Source organism: Dendropsophus ebraccatus, chromosome 14 (assembly GCF_027789765.1).
Source record: "Dendropsophus ebraccatus isolate aDenEbr1 chromosome 14, aDenEbr1.pat, whole genome shotgun sequence".
Lineage (NCBI taxonomy): Eukaryota > Metazoa > Chordata > Amphibia > Anura > Hylidae > Dendropsophus > Dendropsophus ebraccatus.
The window spans coordinates 28,563,563-28,583,254 of NC_091467.1; the positions used below are offsets into that span (position 1 = coordinate 28,563,563).

Consider the following 19,692-nt stretch of genomic DNA (forward strand, 5'->3'; position numbering starts at 1 on the left):
TGGTTGGCACTGATGCTAGTATAGGAGCACTGTGGTTGGCACTGATGCTAGTATAGGAGCACTGTGGTTGGCACTGATGCTAGTATAGGAGCACTGTGGTTGGCACTGATGCGCACTCTCCCGGGGGCAGCATACCATCGGGAGCGGTGTAATTCCTCCCTGTGGCCATGTGGGGGCAGCCGGGGTGGCCGCAGTGCGGAGGGGGCAGCCTGGCACACGTCAGTGCAGGGTGGCAGCAGCCGCCGGGCACGGGCTGATCGCTCGGTTACAGCGCCCTCATCCTGTCATCGTCTCCTCCCATCACCGCCTCTCTGACGCTTCCAGCAGTAAAGGTGGAGCCGAGACCGAGAAGAGATGAGAAGACACCGGGAGGCGGCGGCTGGTAGTGCCGGTCATGTCATAATAAACGAGTGCTGCCCGCTATGTGCCCCCGGTGCTGTGTGTGATGTCTGTCCCCGTCCATGGAGCCGGCGCCCGTCCTGTGTGTCCCGCGGTGCCCGGCTCCATGCCCGCTGTGTGTGCACTGATCCGGGGTCCGTCCATGGCGGCTGCTGCCTGGATGGATGGATGACTGTGAGGCGGGCGGTGAGAGGGAGGGAGGGAGCTGGGCAGCAGCTGGAGCCTGTGACGGGGCGAGGACGGAGGGCGCCCGGCTGATTGGAAGGCAGCGCAGGCACGGAGAGCGGTGGAGGCGGGGGAAGTGCGAGCTCTCTGCGGGGACTGAGACGAGTCCACGCCCGGGGCCAGCGCTGCAGATCTGGCCGTCAGTCAAACGCCGCTCCCCGGTCCCCGAGCAGGAGAACCTGCCTAGTGCACACAGGTGAGAACCGGGAGCTCCCCCCACCCCGGAGCCTGCGGGGCCCCCCTGCCGGGCAGTGCGAGGGAGACGCGGCTGCGGCGGGAGGAGGAGGCGGCTCCCCGCGCTCTGTCTGCCCGCTCCTGCTGCAGCGACGCTGGGCGGGGAGAAGGAGCAGGCAGCGCCCCCCCTCCCCCGGAGCTCTCGCCATTACCCAGGGGCTGCTGCAGCTGCTTTGTCTCCGAGATCCGGACGCCGAGCTCCGGCTGCGCCTATTGTCCTTGGAGGAAGACGGGGAGCGGGTGAGTGCGGGGGGCTCCGCCGGCTCTGGGGTGCAGGGAGCCGGGGAGAGCTGGATGGATGAGCCGCGGGCGAGGCAGCGTGCTCCGGGGCTCTCCCCACATGGCCGGCTGCGGTGACCGCTGCTGGGGAGCCCGGGAGAGGCGAGCAGCGAGGTCACCTCCAGGGACCGGGCGTAGCCGCCTGCCCCTACCCGGCTTTCAGGCACCTTTTCCGGGCACACTAGCCGCATGGTCCCGCTCTCCGGTCACACGATGAATTTTTGATTCGCATCACGGATCGGGCGATCTGCACTCTTGGATCGATCAGGAGAGATTTATAATTTTTTTTTAATACTAATTTTTTTTTTTTTTATATATATATATTTTATTACTGGACTGTTTTTATTTTTGAATCGGCCGATCGTTGGAGAGCGATCCCCAGCAGTGCGGCCGGAGCGGGTGGTCGGTGCCCGCAGAGCGCGGGTGGTGGCTCGGCTGCTCCCCTCCTCCTCCTGCAGCTGCTGCCCCGGGAGCCTCTTGTTTTTCTCGGCCAGGCTGCTAGTTCCGCCCTGGGTCTGGTGAGGTCGCTCTCTCCGAGTCTCCGGCGGTGGCTCCGGCTCCTCCTCCTCCCCGCGGCCGGAAGGTGAGGCAGAGCAGCTGGGGGAGCCGTAGCACAGAGCGAGGAGGAGGGGAGCCGGCAGCACGAGGCGGCTGAGCCCGGGCTGCAGTGCAGGAGAGCCGACGAGACGCGAGGGGGCGTCCAGCGCAGGTTTCCGGAGCGGACACGTGGTGAGCGGCGGGGGACGCATCGTGGGCTGCAGGGTCGCTCGGTGAGAGGCGCAGGGGGTGGTCGGGGGGTCCTAGCAGAGTCCCCGGGGAAGGGCCGCACAGTCACGGGAGACGCGGTGAGAGGCTCCGGGGCGCTGGATGGGAAGCCGGGAGGAGAGCTGCCATGTGCCCGCTGTGTGCTGCGTCATGTACCCGGGGACAGAACCAGCACCCCGGCATCAGGCTGACGAGCTCCGCCCGGGATGGAAATTTCGATCGGGTCAGCGGGTGGAGGAGGTGGGGAGCCCCCCGGGAGGCGGTGGACGGCAGCCCGGTGCGGGGGACGGTGCTCGGGGGAGATTAGACGGAGGATCGCGGCGCTGTGCGCACCGTCCCCGGTCAGGAGATTGGAGGTCCGCCCCGCTAGGCTGTGTTCCGGATCCCGTCTCCTCCCGGTGCGGGGCGGGCACTAAGGGGAGAGGTGGCGGCGGGGGCCCCCTGCAGGCGGCGGAGCGCTGACCTCGGCCTGCCCTTGTACGGAGGAGCCCGGAGCTCACCACGTGGGAGGCACATGTTATACCGGGGCCGTATATTACCGGAGCTCACCACGTGGGGGCCACATGTTATACCGGGGGACGTATATTACCGGAGCTCACCACGTGGGGGCACATGTTATACCGGGGGACGTATATTACCGGAGCTCACCATGTGGGGGGCACATGTTATACCGGGGGACGTATATTACCGGAGCTCACCACGTGGGGGGGACCGTATATTACCGGAGCTCACCACGTGGGGGGCACATGTTATACCGGGGCCGTATATTACCGGAGCTCACCACGTGGGGGCCACATGTTATACCGGGGGACGTATATTACCGGAGCTCACCACGTGGGGGGCACATGTTATACCGGGGGACGTATATTACCGGAGCTCACCATGTGGGGGGCACATGTTATACCGGGGGGGACCGTATATTACCGGAGCTCACCACGTGGGGGGCACATGTTATACCGGGGGGGACCGTATATTACCGGAGCTCACCACGTGGGGGGCACATGTTATACCGGGGGGGACCGTATATTACCGGAGCTCACCACGTGGGGGGCACATGTTATACCGGGGGACGTATATTACCGGAGCTCACCACGTGGGGGCCACATGTTATACCGGGGGACGTATATTACCGGAGCTCACCACGTGGGGGGCACATGTTATACCGGGGGACGTATATTACCGGAGCTCACCATGTGGGGGGCACATGTTATACCGGGGGGGACCGTATATTACCGGAGCTCACCACGTGGGGGGCACATGTTATACCGGGGGGGACCGTATATTACCGGAGCTCACCACGTGGGGGGCACATGTTATAACGGGGGGGACCGTATATTACCGGAGCTCACCACGTGGGGGGCACATGTTATACCGGGGGACGTATATTACCGGAGCTCACCACGTGGGGGCCACATGTTATACCGGGGGACGTATATTACCGGAGCTCACCACGTGGGGGGCACATGTTATACCGGGGGACGTATATTACCGGAGCTCACCATGTGGGGGGCACATGTTATACCGGGGGGGACCGTATATTACCGGAGCTCACCACGTGGGGGCCACATGTTATACCGGGGGGGACCGTATATTACCGGAGCTCACCACGTGGGGGGCACATGTTATACCGGGGGGGACCGTATATTACCGGAGCTCACCACGTGGGGGGCACATGTTATACCGGGGGACGTATATTACCGGAGCTCACCATGTGGGGGGCACATGTTATACCGGGGGGGGGGTATATTACCGGGGCACATGTTATACCGGGGGGGGGGGGGGGGGGGGGGGCGTATATTACCGGGGCACATGTTATACCGGGGGGGGGTGCGTATATTACCGGGGCACATGTTATACCGGGGGGGGGGGGTGCGTATATTACCGGTGCACATGTTATACCGGGGGGGGGGGGGGGTGCGTATACTACCGGGGCACATGTTATACCGGGGGGGAGGGGGTGCGTATATTACCGGGGCACATGTTATACCGGGGGGGGGAGGGGGTGCGTATATTACCGGGGCACATGTTATACCGGGGGGGGGGGGGGGGTGCGTATATTACCGGGGCACATGTTATACGGGGGGGGGGGGGGGGCGTATATTACCGGGGCACATGTTATACCGGGGGGGGGGGGGCGTATATTACCGGGGCACATGTTATACCGGGGGCCGTATATTACCGGAGCTCACCACGTGGGGGGCACATGTTATACCGGGGACCATATACTGTATATAATACCGGAGCAGGGGGACCATATACTGTGTATAATACCGGAGCAGGGGGACCATATACTGTGTATAATACCGGAGCAGGGGGTCCATATACTGTATATATTACTGGAGCAGGGGGTCCATATACTGTATATAATACCGGAGCAGGGGGGCATATACTGTATATATTACCGGAGCAGGGGGACCATATACTGTGTATAATACCGGAGCAGTTGGACCATATACTGTGTATAATACCGGAGCAGTTGGACCATATACTGTGTATAATACCGGAGCAGGGGGACCATATACTGTGTATAATACCGGAGCAGGGGGACCATATACTGTGTATAATACCGGAGCAGGGGGACCATATACTGTGTATAATACCGGAGCAGGGGGACCATATACTGTGTATAATACCGGAGCAGGGGGACCATATACTGTGTATAATACCGGAGCAGGGGGACCATATACTGTGTATAATACCGGAGCAGGGGGACCATATACTGTGTATAATACCGGAGCAGGGGGACCATATACTGTGTATAATACCGGAGCAGGGGGACCATATACTGTGTATAATACCGGAGCAGGGGGACCATATACTGTATATATTGCTGGAGCAGGGGAACCATATACTGTATATATTACCGGAGCCACATGTTATACTAGAGCAGGGGGACCGTATACTGCATATATTACCGGAGCAGGCAGACAATATACTGTGGATATTACCGGAGCAGGGGACCATATACTGTATATATTACCAGAGCTCACCAGGTGCGGGGCCATATACTATGTATATTACCAGAGCAGGGGGGCCACACATGTATATCACTGTGTATAATACCAGAGCAGGGGGACCATTTACTGTGTATTATACCGGAGAAGGGGTTCATACACGTGTTTATTATAGGAGCAGAGTGACCATATACTGTGTATAATACCGGAGCAGGGGGACCATATACTGTGTATAATACCGGAGCAGGGGGACCATATACTGTGTATAATACCGGAGCAGGGGGACCATATACTGTGTATAATACCGGAGCAGGGGGACCATATACTGTGTATAATACCGGAGCAGGGGGACCATATACTGTATATATTGCTGGAGCAGGGGAACCATATACTGTATATATTACCGGAGCCACATGTTATACTAGAGCAGGGGGACCGTATACTGCATATATTACCGGAGCAGGCAGACAATATACTGTGGATATTACCGGAGCAGGGGACCATATACTGTATATATTACCAGAGCTCACCAGGTGCGGGGCCATATACTATGTATATTACCAGAGCAGGGGGGCCACACATGTATATCACTGTGTATAATACCAGAGCAGGGGGACCATTTACTGTGTATTATACCGGAGAAGGGGTTCATACACGTGTTTATTATAGGAGCAGAGTGACCATATACTGTGTATAATACCGGAGCAGGGGGACCATATACTGTGTATAATACCGGAGCAGGGGGACCATATACTGTATATATTACCAGAGCTCACCAGGTGCGGGGCCATATACTATGTATATTACCAGAGCTCACCGGGTGCGGGGCCATATACTATGTATATTACCAGAGCAGGGGGGCCACACATGTATATCACTGTGTATAATACCAGAGCAGGGGGTCCATATACTGTATATATTACCAGAGCAGGGGGGTCCATATACTGTATATAATACCGTAGCAGGGGGACCATTTACTGTGTATTATACCGGAGAAGGGGTTCATACACGTGTTTATTATGGGAGCAGAGTGACCATATACTGTATATAATACTGGAGCACGCGATATACACAGTGTATATTACTGGAGCAGGGAGACCATATCCTGTGTATATATTACCGAATCAGGGGGAAAGAGCTCCTTACGTGCGGGGTCACATGTTATACCAAAGCAGGGGGACCATATACTGTATATATTACCAGAGCAAGGGGTCCATATGCTGTATATAATACCAGAGGAGGGGGGATTCATATATATCACTGTGTATTATACCAGAACAAGGGAGTCATATACTGCCTATAATATCGGAGCAGGGAATCCATATACTGTATATAATACTGGAGCAGGGAATCCATATACTGTATATAATACCAGAGCAGGGGGTCCATATACTGTATATAATACCAGAGCAGGGGGTCCATATACTGTATATAATACCAGAGCAGGGGGTCCATATACTGTATATAATACTGGAGCCGGGGGTCCATATACTGTATATAATACTGGAGCCGGGGGTCCATATACTGTATATAATACTGGAGCAGGGAATCCATATACTGTATATAATGCTGGAGCCGGGGTCCATATACTGTATATAATACCGGAGCAGGGGGACCATATACTGTATATAATACCGGAGCAGGGGGACCATATACTGTATATAATACCGGAGCAGGGGGACCATATACTGTATATAATACCGGAGCAGGGGGACCATATACTGTATATAATACTGGAGCCGGGGGTCCATATACTGTATATAATGCCAGAGCAGGGGGGCCATATTCTGTATATATTACTGGAGCAGGGGGTCCATATACTGTATATATCACTGGAGCCAGGGGTCCATATACTGTATATAATGCCAGAGCAGGGGGACCATATACTGCATATAATACCATAGCAATAAGTCCATATGCTGTATATAATACCAGAGGAGGGGGGATTCATATATATCACTGTGTATTATACCAGAACAAGGGAGTCATATACTGCCTATAATATCGGAGCAGGGAATCCATATACTGTATATAATACTGGAGCCGGGGGTCCATATACTGTATATAATACTGGAGCAGGGAATCCATATACTGTATATAATACTGGAGCCGGGGGTCCATATACTGTATATAATACCAGAGCCAGAGCAGGGGGTCCATATACTGTATATAATACCGGAGCAGGGGGTCCATATACTGTATATATTACTGGAGCAGGGGGGCCATATACTGTATATAATACCGGAGCAGGGGGTCCATATACTGTATATAATACTGGAGCAGGGGGTCCATATACTGTATATAATACCGGAGCAGGGGGGCATATACTGTATATAATACCGGAGCAGGGGGGGTATATACTGTATATAATACCAGAGCCAGAGCAGGGGGGCCATATTGTGTATATAATACCGGAGCAGGGGGGCCATATTGTGTATATAATACCGGAGCAGGGGGGCCATATTGTGTATATAATACCGGAGCAGGGGGGCCATATTGTGTATATAATACCGGAGCAGGGGGACCATATTCTGTATATAATACCGGAGCAGGGGGGTATATACTGTATGTATTTCTGAAGCAGGGGGTCCATATTCTATATATAATACTGGAGCAGGGGGGCCATATTCTGTATATAATACCGGAGCAGGAGGTCCATATACTGTATATAATACCAGAGCAGGGGGTCCATATACTGTATATAATACCAGAGCAGGGGAGCCATATTCTGTATATAATACCGGAGCAGGGGGTCCATATACTGTATATAATACCAGAGCAGGGGGTCCATATACTGTATATAATACCAGAGCAGGGGGTCCATATACTGTATATATTACTGGAGCAGGAGGTCCATATACTGTATATAATACCGGAGCAGGGGGACCATATACTGTATATAATACCAGAGCAGGGGGTCCATATACTGTATATATTACTGGAGCAGGAGGTCCATATACTGTATATAATACTGGAGCCGGGGGTCCATATACTGTATATATTACTGGAGCAGGGGGTCCATATACTGTATATAATACTGGAGCCGGGGGTCCATATACTGTATATATTACTGGAGCAGGGGGTCCATATACTGTATATAATACCGGAGCAAGGGGGCCATATTCTGTATATAATACCAGAGCAGGGGGGTATATACTGTATATAATACCAGAGCAGGGGGTCCATATACTGTATGTAATACCAGAGCAGGGGGACCATATACTGTGTATAATACCGGAGCAGGGGGACCATATACTGTGTATAATACCGGAGCAGGGGGACCATATACTGTGTATAATACCGGAGCAGGGGAGCCATATTCTGTATATAATACCGGAGCAGGGGGACCATTTTCTGTATATAATATCAGAGCAGGGGGTCCATATACTGTATTATACCAGAGCAGGGGGTCCATATACTGTATATATTACTGGAGCAGTGGTCTCCATATTCTTTATATTATACGGAGCAGGGAATCCATATACTGTGTATTATACCAGAGCAGGGGGACCATATACTGTATTATACCGGAGCAGGGGGTCCATATACTGTATGTAATACCGGAGCAGGGGGACCATATACTGTATATATTACTGGAGCAGGGGGTCCATATACTGTATATATTACTGGAGCAGGGGGTCCATATACTGTATATATTACTGGAGCAGGGGGTCCATATACTGTATATAATACCGGAGCAGGGGGTCCATATACTGCATGTAATACCGGAGCAGGGGGACCATATACTGTATTATACCAGAGCAGGGGGTCCATATTCTGTATATATTACTGGAGCAGTGGTCTCCATATTCTTTATATTATACGGAGCAGGGAATCCATATACTGTGTATAATACCAGAGCAGGGGGTCCATATTCTGTATATGAAGGAAGGGAGAGACTGAGAGAGAGGCTTACACACAGAATTTTGTGTCTTCAGCAGATGGCAGCATCTCAGAAATGGGGGAAGGAGACTGAATACATGATTGTTAGTCTTACCATGGGCAGCAACATATCAAAAGTATATCCTATATGTTTGGCTGGTCAGTGTGGGCACCATGACTGATAACCATTGGCCAAGTTGCTTGTGCCTAAAGTGGGCCATCACTCTGTTCCAGGGAGCCGGTGGGGGTTATATTGGGGGTAGTAGTTTGTGTACCCCTGTGTGACTTAGTATGTTTCATCTTTCAGAGTCTCCTGAACTGGTGCTGCTCAGGATCTGCCCAGCAGAGGATGAACGGAGCAGCTGGTGACGAACAAACCAACACCATTATGACTGCCCTAAGTGATCAAGGTATGGAGAATGCCCCCCCTTCAGGCCTCTGTCCAGAAAGACTATAAGTCCAAGCTTCATGCCATGCGTTGTCTCTATTCCCTGACAGATCAATGGTCCCAGGAGGACATGCTCACACTCCTGGAAACTATGAAGACAATCCTGCCCGGCCAGGACAACTCAAAGTTTAAGACAACAGAGTCTCATATGGACTGGAACAAGTTGGCCTTCAAGAACTACTCAGGGTCCATGTGCCGTCAGAAGTGGATCGAGATTTCAAATGAGGTGAGGGGCAGTGCCAGCTCATAGTATGCTGCCAACTTGTGGCTCTCCCACCAATCTATGTAATAGTCTGCAAGCAACTTACTCCCAGACATTGTATCCCTTTAGGTCAGGAAGTTCCGGACTCTCACAGAACTTATTCTAGATGCAGAAGAACATGTGAAGAATCCCTATAAAGGAAAAAAACTAAAGGTGAGTAATGGTAAAGAGCGTCACCCACTAGATACTTTTCTGTGTCCAAAACCCATATTAACGCCACCCCACCCCTCCCCTTCTTATCACTTCTTTCAGAAACATCCAGAATTTCCCAAGAAGCCCCTGACGCCCTATTTCCGCTTCTTCATGGAGAAGAGGGCCAAGTATGCAAAACTTCATCCGGAGATGAGCAACCTGGACCTGACCAAGATCCTGTCCAAAAAGTATAAAGAATTACCTGAGAAGAAGAAGGTAATGATAAGAAGAGGGGAATGTTGGGGTTTTTGGGTGGAGTGACCCTCGGAGAACCAAGACAGGGAGCAGTGGAGTCTTTCTTTATAGTTTGACCCAATATGGTTCCTTTCCAGATGAAGTATATTCAGGATTTCCAGAGAGAGAAGCAAGAATTTGAGAAGAACCTTGCAAAATTCAGGTGGGTTTGATGGATATGTCTTGTGATAAAGGGGTTTATCCTAAAAATCTGATGGGTGGGGGTCTGACCTCTGTGACCTCACCCAATCCTAAGAACGGCAATCGTGTTTTCCACCTATGTTAATTGAGCGGCGGTCAGTCACGCAAGAACCAATCATGTCTCCATGTTATGGGGTGCCAAATGCTGTGGGCAACTAGTCAGCTCAGTGAGGCTAGCTGTGCAGCCATGACCACATCTCCATTCACACTTCATGGTGGAGGTCTCAGCGATTGGACCCCCCACAACCTTTTAATCTTGGGGTAACCTAGACGTCACCATTAGTTGTTTGTGTCTAATCCTCGCTGATGTTCACAGAGAGGAGCATCCGGAACTTATGCAATCTACAAAGAAATCTGACGTCCCCGAAAAACCCAAGACCCCCCAGCAGCTGTGGTATAACCACGAGAGGAAGGTCTACCTTAAAATAAAGCCAGAGGTGAGTGCCAGAACTTTTTTACCCTCTGTGTGTCCTTGTGGCATGAGCGTGTGAGAGAATCACAATGGTTATGTTGTTCCAGGCCAGCACAAAGGACGTGAAGGACGCCCTCGGAAAACAGTGGTCCCAGCTCTCGGATAAGAAGCGTCTCAAATGGATCCATAAAGCGTTGGAACAGCGCAAGCTTTATGAGGTGAGAACAGTGTGCACTTCCAGCTTGCCATTGAGCAGGTTTGGGGGGGGGGGGAATGGTGGCTGACAGCAGAAGATTCTGCAAAGTACAATGACGGACGAGGCATGGCCCACTAATGCTGATATCAGCTAACCCAGCCCATTGAAGAGAGGGAGGACATGTGTTCTCTGTCCTAAAAAGGTGTGGGCCAGGAGCAGGACGGAGTGTACTCAGTTAAGCTCCTTTTTTGTGTCCAGAGGGGGTGAGTTAGGGGAAATAGCCAGAAAAAAAGGTTAAAACTTTATTCTATTTACAGATGACTTTATGGTTTTAAGGAGGGTGGGTTGGAGGTGGAAGTCCCTTTAAGCACTCTTGATTATGTTACTGCCCCCTTATACAGTGTACTAAGAACTCGCATGGTTCTACTGTGCCCCCATACCATCTACTAAGGACTTGCATCATACTACTGCACCCTCATTTAAGGATTAACTTAGTACTACCGCAACCTCATACAGTGTACTAAAGAGTCAGTATACCGCACCCTCATACCGTCTACCAACATCTCACATGGTACTAGTGCACCCTCATACTGTCCCAAAGGGGACTGAGGGATCACATGACACAGTCCTTGAAGCAATACAACCTTCAAAATGCAAGGAGCTCTTTGTTATTACAAAAAATTGGCTGTTTCTCAACAAAAATAGCGTCATAGTTGACTATGGGTTGTGCCTGGTATTGCAGCTCCGCTTCTTTAAAGTGAATGGGACTGAGCTGAAATAGCACACAGTTCAGGAACAAGTGTGGCGCTGTTCTTTGAAGGGAGAGGCCATGGCTTTCTAATAACTGGTCAACCCCTTTGTCCTATCATGATGGATGGACATAGAATGATCTAGACATAGTATTGACAAGCATGGCGTTTTCTAACATCTTATCTAACCTCCAACAGGGCGTAATGCGAGAGTACATGCAGAAACACCCTGAAATGAACCTTACTGAGGAGGGCATCACCCGCTCCACCCTTACCAAGGCCGAGCGCCAACTCAAAGACAAGTTTGATGGACGGCCAACAAAACCACCACCGTAAGTTTTGCTCCAAACCATTATTTGGAACTTCTGGTTGTGCCATTAGTTAACGTTAATGTTTTAGGCTATGATCTGTAATAAGTTATTAGGCATTGTATAAGGTTAGATAAACATGGCTGCTACTCTTGTTCATGTGCTGGATCTTGTTTTACAACACAGAACCAGTCAAGTGAATCAGGTCTGAACTGCACTACCATATACAGCCTGTGGACAAGAGTGGTGCTGTTTCTGGAGGCTTGGAGGGCTACTGTTGATAAGGTGCTTGGGACCATGCATGGATGTCTCAACTTTTAATTGCTTTCCCCATCCCTTAGGAACAGCTACTCCATGTACTGTGCAGAACTCATGGCCAACATGAAGGACGTCCCCAGCACTGAGCGCATGGTCCTCTGCAGTCAGCGGTGGAAGCTGCTCTCTCAGAAGGAAAAAGATGCATACCACAAGAAATGTGAACAGGTACTGTCACAACGAGAGCCTCTGTGTGTGTGTATATATAGTCTATAGAGACACAAACATATAGAGGGAATGTATAACCTATATTTACTCTTCCTGAATAGAAATCACTAGAAGGGGTTGCCCACAATATGTTGTCTAGCCTAAACCCCAGAGATCAGTGGTGAAACCTGCCCCTACAGGAAATTTAAGCAATGGCACAAAAATGCAATAAAATAAAAAAATACAACTTTTTTTGGGCTAATGTGGGTGTATCCCTCTATGAACATTGCGTTTACATCTTTCTTAATTTAATTTCTGCAGAAAAAGAAGGAATATGAAGTGGAGTTAATGCGCTTTCTGGAGGTGAGTCTTGTAGTAGTGATGTTAAGCATAGGAGGAGGATGCTCCGCTTGAGCGAGCTGCTGATGTCTTATTTACTTTACTTTTCTAGAGCCTTCCAGAGGAAGAACAGCAGAGGGTCCTGGCAGAAGAAAAGATGGTGGGTGCAAACAAGAAAAGCAGCCAGGCCACGAAGGTGACTGCTCAGGATGCTGCTAAGGTGGCTGGTCTCAGTCTTCTGTTTACTAGCTGTTACTGTTTCTGTCCCGTATGTTACCCTTTTTGTTACTTTTTTCAATATCATTTCACTTTGCTTTCCTTGGCAGACAAAGAGTAAACCTACTCAGGCAGAGAAGAAGAAAGCAGCAGATGAGCGGGGCAAATTCCCGGAAACTCCAAAGACGGCTGAGGAGATCTGGCAACAGAGCGTCATTGGTGACTACCTTGCCCGGTTTAAGGTGAGGAGCGTGATGTTCGGATCAAAGCATTGGAGTCTAGTGACCTTTATCGGCAAGTTGTTCTTACTAATAACGTCTTGATAAATTACAGAATGACCGAACTAAAGCCCTAAAGTGCATGGAGTCCACCTGGATGAATATGGAGAAGAAGGAGAAGATCATGTGGATTAAAAAAGCAGCTGAAGACCAGAAACGATACGAGGTAAAGAAAAAAAAATGGGCATTTCGTATAAATTCTAGAAGCTCATTATAATATAGCATATAACTGTTTTTGCTGCTGTGCTAGTTTTGGGCTGCACTACCAGATACAACCTAAAGGCAATTGTGGCACTCTTTCTGGAGATAAAAAAATGGTTATATTTTCCTTATAAAGCTTGTGTGCTTTATGCCAAGTGCTAGTAGATGGTTGTATGTGTGTTTTGCTAATTCTTTTTTTTTTTTTTTTTTTCTCTCTCTTTTTGCAGAGAGAACTTAGTGATATGAGGTCTCCTCCCGCTGCAACAGCCCCTGCAAAGAAGATGAAGTTCCAGGGAGAACCCAAAAAAGCCCCAATGTAAGTCACCGACTGGTATCTATCATTTTTACAAACTTTGACACGTCATTGTTACCTATTAGAAGTTTTGGTTTATGGGGCACTGATTGCTTAAAACAAGGGGTCTGCTGGGTCCTTCAGAATGCAGAACATGCCGGTGGATGGTTATAAAGGTGTGTAGTGGAGCTGAACGTGAAGGAAAGGGGCACAGATGCCGTTCCCCCTTGGTTTTAGAGATCTGTCAGGCTCTTGGCACCCAGAAAAAATTTTGAGTTCATTCTCATGCGTTGAGGGTAGTTTTAGCCAACATGGTGCTGCATCCATTCTTGCTCTCTGATGCTGACCATGCGTCACTAAATTTACTTGAACATTTTTATTTATTTTTTTGAATTGTAGGAATGGTTATCAGAAGTTCTCACAAGAGCTCCTCTCAAATGGAGAACTCAATCACCTCCCGCTGAAAGAGCGTATGGTGGAGATTGGCAGCCGCTGGCAGCGGATATCCCCCAGCCAAAAAGAGTATTATAAGAAGCTGGCAGAAGACCAGCAGAGGGTCTACCGCACACAACTGGATACATGGATGAAGGTAAGTTAACTAGTGCAAGGCTTGTACATGATGACCATTTTTGTGGTACAAAGTGCAATAGATGGTTCTCCCTTTGTAACACTGTATCTATCCACGGGGGCCTTGTCCTGCCTCCATATGTCTTCTTGAATATACATAAAGTGTTAAATTCCATCCATCTTCACTTCTAGGGTTTATCATCTCAGGACCGAGCCGCCTACAGAGAGCAAACATCTAATGTAAGTATAACTGTGGACTAGGTGGTTTCTGCATAGTAGGTTTTTTGAATGGTTGGCCGGAAGTTAAACAATTTCTTGTTTTCTTGTCTTACAGAAGCGCAAGAGTACAACAAAACTGAAAACACCCAGTCCAAAATCCAAGGCTACAGTCCAGAGTAAATCTGTAAGTGACCATTTTAAAATGGGGGATGGGATGCTGAGATCCTGACTACATTTCGATCATATGCTCTTCCGCTAGTCTAGAAGTCCAGGGGCTTTTGTGGTTCTCCAGATAGACATGGGTCATGTATGCTTCAGGTAGATCTTCTAGGATGGAAGTATAAGAAGATATAACTAATCTGCTCTCTCTTCCAGGAGGATGACGATGAGGAGGATGATGATGATGATGACGACGATGATGATGATGAGGACGATGATGAAGATGAGGACAAAGAAGACTCCTCTGATGACGGAGACTCCTCTAATTCCAGCAGTGAAGATGACAGTGAAGATGGAGAAGAGGTATGCCCTGGATACACATGGTTATATTTAGTGCAGCGCCCAAACTTTTTCTCCTCATGACCCTACTGTCGTTTCCTTGCAGAATGAAGACGAGGAGGAAGATGATGACGAAGAGGATGAAGATGACAATGAATCAGGCTCCAGTTCTTCATCTTCATCTTCGGCAGACTCGTCAGATTCCGATTCTAACTAAACAGGAACTGCCTGCTGTGAAGAGGGGGTGGATGACACATTTTAAGGGCACCTGTCCCCTAAACTCCAGACAGACAGACATGAAACTTTACCATTTATTAGGAAACGGACTTCATGGAAACAAAGTGAAGGCAGCCATTTTATGCCCCTAAAGCACTATTGATGAAGCTCCTCAGTATCACAATGATGGGCTGTGTGGTTCCGTCTGTAAAATGGCTGCCTTCCTTGTGCATGGGGTAATATCTTCAAGGCTCTAATGTTCTCATAGGGCAACTTGTTAGCAAGTGACTTGTCACCGTATATAGGCTATGCCGTACAGTTGCTATCGACACCGTGAACATACGTTTTGACCTGGGAATGAATGCATCGATTTCAAATGTGTTTTTTTCCTAGAATTTTTTTTTATTTTAATTTTTTTTTTACTTTTTGGGTTTCCCTAATATATCTGTCTGCTTGCTTTTCTGCTGTGCCCAGCCTGTGTTATTTTACAGTTTTATGTCTAGTCCTATACACAGCTATATAGTATTTTATCCTCCCTCCTTGGGTGTGTTTGCCTTGATCTCACTTTGCACTTTGTCTTACCTTTTGATGAATTGTGAAAGATCAGCTTAAGCAGGCCACGCCCAGTTATATCACATGATACTTAAAGGACATGTCTACCTTCATAGCCAATTATTATTATTATTTTTTCAATCTGGTGCATACAAAAGGAGTCACTTTTTAGCTTCTAAGTAAATCTTTGCGTCCTCATGGTAAGAGACTAAACATAAACTATATAGTCTGATTCTTCAACCCTACGTTTCTGTCGGTCTAGTATTTAGGTGTATACTGAGCCCATTTACTTAAAGGGATGGATCATAGCCTACTAGCAGCTACTTTTTAGTCCATTTTCAGACCTTTTTTTTGCAGGACTCAACAGCCTAATCCACTAGTCCCACGAAATTAAGTAAACGTTCAGAAAACAGGCTGGATATAGTCGCTGGTAGATTCCCTTTTTGGCCTGCCAGGGTATGCATTGAGATACCTTTTTACTGATACTGCCTCATACATCCTGGACATTGCCCTGAAATGTGACATGAACGGGCCTAATACTTCAGGACCAAACAACATGGTGGTGGTTTGTTACCATGGAGACAGGTTTACATAGCAGCTGCAGACAGAAAATAGTAGGACTCTTTCATTGATGATTGTAAAGTTGTTTTAGGGTGCAGTCTCATGTTGGGGACTGCCACATATGGACCAGACCATACTACTATGTGGTGACCAATGGCGGAACAATTTTGCTGGTCAATGGAGGCCATGGGCCACCACGTATGCGTGTAATTGAGTCCGCATATGGCAGGGCTATACCCTGATATTTCATCTTGGTGCATTGGAAAGCAATGAACGCAACAATAAAAAAGGTTATGATGGTGGACATGCCCAGGTTCAGTTTCACTGTAGGCAGTGCACGACTCGGAGCGAGGAGCATCTACCTAACTGTTACTATCACAGTTTGTTTTTTTTTCGTACTTTTTGTCGTCCAATCCAATTTTGGAGTTAAGCCGGTTTATGGCTGCTCAGCAGGAAAGCAAGACGCCAGATACATGCTGTGAACATGTTACATATATGTGAGTTAGTGTACCTGTCATCATACAGAGGTGCACCATTTTGTTAGGCAGTGCCAGGCCTAGCATTGAGGCATCTCAGAATAAAATGGCTGCCTCTAAGTTACATCAGTGAAGAAATGAAGATAAAGGCATAGTCCAATGGATTCCTCACACCCTTAGAATAGACAAGATAAGAGGGTATTTTTTTTTTTATTTTATCCGACTTATTTTTAGTGTGTTATTGAATACGCCCTATTTTCTTTGTTCCTCCCATTGTTTTTTTTTTTGTTTTTTTGGGTGGGAATCCGTTTTAAGAAACTAAAAAGCCCTATGAGTAACTTTGTAATTTTTTTTGTAAGAGTTTTTTCTCTTTTTGGGGGAAATGTAGATTCTTACCGTGCGGGTTGAACGCATGGTGAGAGACAAAACACTTTTAGTGCATTTTTAGCACTATAAAAAAAACAAAATAGGATGTCGAGGTGCGTTACATTAAAAAAACAAAAAAAAAAAGAAAGCAAGCCTTTTTTTTCCTATATGGACGGTATTTAAAACACAGAAGCTTTTTTGTAGGTTAAATTGAAAATTAAAAAAAAAATGTGTTTTGTAACAGATTCATTGGTTTAGTGTAGACAGAAATGTGCGTTCTCATTATTTTTGTTTTGTACAAAAAGGGGGAAAGGGTCGGGCGGAGGGCGTTTTCTGTTAAGTACTCTGGAGAAAAAAAAAATAAAACTAAAGTTTAGGGATTTGATGTGTCTCTTGTTACTATCATTAAGCTCTACCTGCCCCTTCGAATTTCCCTCTTTTTCTTATGTGTTGTTTTTTGTTTTTTTACAATGTGATGTTACTTAAAATGAGCAATTTTGTTTTCTGCTACGTTTTATGCATTTACACTGGACTGTTAAAATTTAGAGAATGCCGCACACAGCAATACCACATATATGTTTAATATCTTTATTTAATTTTTTTATTTCATACATTTTAAGTCCAACTAGGGGCCTATTATAAGCAATCATTTGATTGCTTATAACAGATCAATGTAATGCATATGCATTACGCTGATCAGTAAGTTTGGCATTGTGCTGGTATAGTCTATCAGCTGTAGGCAATCTCAAGCTGCCGTGAAAACTCCCTGGGGTGCCAGTTGGACCTCTGGACAATTAATGACACAGGTAGAAATATTCAATGTTGGGCAATACTAGAGAAGAGCAAACCTCAAGTGCTTTAGGTTTTGCTTATCTCTAGCCACTACTCATGGGTGTTGTCTACAGGTTGCAGCTAGGTAGAGATGAGGGAACCTCAAGCATGCTTTTGATTACCGGTGGATGCAGCTCTAAGGCTGCCTAGAAAACTTTGCTACAGCCATAGGACATATACATATACAGGTAGTCCTCGACTTACGTCAGTGATCCGTTCTTACGCAGCGTTGTAAACTGAATTTCGATGTAAGTCAGATCATATGTTCATACAGTACTGTACCATAACAGTACTGTCCTGTAAACACTTAGCCTATCCTAACATAGTACCCTACATAATTATCAATATCCTCTGTCTAGAACCGCATAACTGAGTACTGTACCAGTATAGTATTGTACTGTATTCTTCTGTCGCTGCATGTATTCGAGTTACGTCGATACCGTGTAAGTCGAATAAGGCGTCGAATAAAGCATTGTAACCACGAAACGATGTAACTCGAGACCGTTGTAGCCCGAGGACCACCTGTACTTGTTTTCCAGGACTCAGTAGGGCAGCATCCAACTTAAGCTTTAGCCACCAGTAATCATATGCTCTGTTCTGTTCTGTTTGATCCAATCCTGAGAAACTTGGAGAATTTTCCCAGGACTGGATTCAGCCCTTCCAGGCACCTGGAGCAGAGAGTTCAAAGGCAGCCGGCTGATAAGCCCAATACCGAGACTAGTGAAGTGCTTCACTATTACTGTAAATTTTGCTTATCCCTAATCCTGGGTATGCACTGTGCTGTACCTCTGTATTCCCCCTCGACATGACAGCACCAACCAGAGAGAGGGACCCCGCCTCCCCAGGGACAGGAACCTGAAGAGATAAAAGAGCAGGCCCTCCTCTTCCTCCTCAGTGGTTTCCTGTCCCTGCGGGAAGCCTGAAGAAAAGTAGGGGACCGGAGCTCCCTCTATTCCCTGGGGCTGTAAGCTGAGGGGGATGCTCTAGAGGCCGTAGTTCGGCCTAAGTCCTACTCACCCCGGAGACTGAGGAGACATCGGGATCGGTTCCCAGTCAGGCCGGACGCAGTACGGAGCTCCGGGGAAGCGCTGTGGCGCGCCGGAGGGTCCGGAGGATTGGGGCCTAGTATCGGAACTTCCGGAAGTGACGCGCGGTGACGCGTCTGGAAGTTCCGGAAGCCGCGTCACACGCCGGAAGAGCGCCGGATGCCGGAGGCTCTTCAGTGAGGAGCGCTCGTGGTGTCATAAAGGCGAGAGTGTGGCGCAGGCGGTTGGGGGTGAGAAGGCCGGTCACTGGACGCAGCGATGAGTGAAAGAAAGGAATCGGAACGGACGGCAGAAAAACCCAGGGTACCAGAGGGCTGAGGGTCACTTGGAGGTAAGACAAAAAATCTCTCAGGGAGCTGACAATATGATATTTTCTTAGGAGGAGGAGGTTAAGAGGTCCTCAAAATCTACTAAGAAAGAATGTAGGATCTGTAAAGTCAGGTTGCCGGCTGATTTGGATCGTCCTACATGTGACTCCTGTGTGAGCAAGATGGTGTCAGCAGAAGTCCCTAATATGTCTACCTTGCTAGCATCCATGAAGTGAGTGATTCCTCTGTTGTTGCCCAGCATATTACTGGTGAAAGGTCAGCACATAGCTAAGGTGGTTTTTTGTGTTTTCCTATTTTTAGGGAGTTGATTAAAACGGAAATCCAGAACTCTCTAAAAGTAGTCCCACCTGTGGCAGCCCCTCTGGTTGTGGAGGCTGCGGGCCCCTCGCATGCAGGTGCGGGTTATTCTGATCAGGAGGCGGATGGGGCAGAAAATAATACCTCTGAAATAGAGGAAGCTAATGTGCCAGAGGAAGATGCTGGAGGGAAGCCATTGTGCCCCT

At 48.4% G+C, this 19,692-nt stretch overlaps 1 protein-coding gene across 8 annotated transcripts; it reads left to right on the plus strand.

Moving 5' to 3' along the window:
* The first annotated feature begins 307 nt into the window (after window positions 1–307).
* UBTF (upstream binding transcription factor) lies at window positions 308–17,506 on the plus strand. 8 transcript variants are annotated; one of them, XM_069953720.1, is made up of 20 exons: window positions 308–382; window positions 9,046–9,148; window positions 9,237–9,412; window positions 9,518–9,601; window positions 9,701–9,856; window positions 9,973–10,037; window positions 10,392–10,512; window positions 10,595–10,705; window positions 11,631–11,764; window positions 12,082–12,223; window positions 12,524–12,565; window positions 12,654–12,761; window positions 12,868–12,999; window positions 13,091–13,201; window positions 13,464–13,552; window positions 13,928–14,117; window positions 14,288–14,335; window positions 14,430–14,498; window positions 14,690–14,836; window positions 14,919–17,499. In XM_069953720.1, the coding sequence occupies exons 2-20, from the start codon at window positions 9,088–9,090 to the stop codon at window positions 15,027–15,029; spliced, it is 2,097 nt and encodes a 698-aa protein (XP_069809821.1). In that variant the 5' UTR covers window positions 308–382; window positions 9,046–9,087; the 3' UTR covers window positions 15,030–17,499. The 8 variants fall into 8 exon arrangements, with proteins under 8 accessions (XP_069809821.1, XP_069809818.1, XP_069809823.1 ...); XM_069953717.1 differs by lacking the exon at window positions 308–382 and adding an exon at window positions 655–820; XM_069953722.1 differs by lacking the exon at window positions 308–382 and adding an exon at window positions 841–1,098 and having other exon boundaries at window positions 12,654–12,737; window positions 14,919–17,506.
* The last annotated feature ends 2,186 nt before the right edge of the window (window positions 17,507–19,692 follow it).

What these genes read in the sequence shown, in the direction of transcription:
- UBTF (XM_069953720.1), top strand. Translation starts at nt 9,088, where the DNA reads ATGAACGGAGCAGCTGGTGACGAACAAACCAACACCATTATGACTGCC. An exon ending in ACCACAAGAAATGTGAACAG is followed by an intron (nt 12,224 to 12,523) that starts GTACTGTCACAA and finishes TAATTTCTGCAG; the next exon opens with AAAAAGAAGGAATATGAAGT. An exon ending in AACTGGATACATGGATGAAG is followed by an intron (nt 14,118 to 14,287) that starts GTAAGTTAACTA and finishes CTTCACTTCTAG; the next exon opens with GGTTTATCATCTCAGGACCG.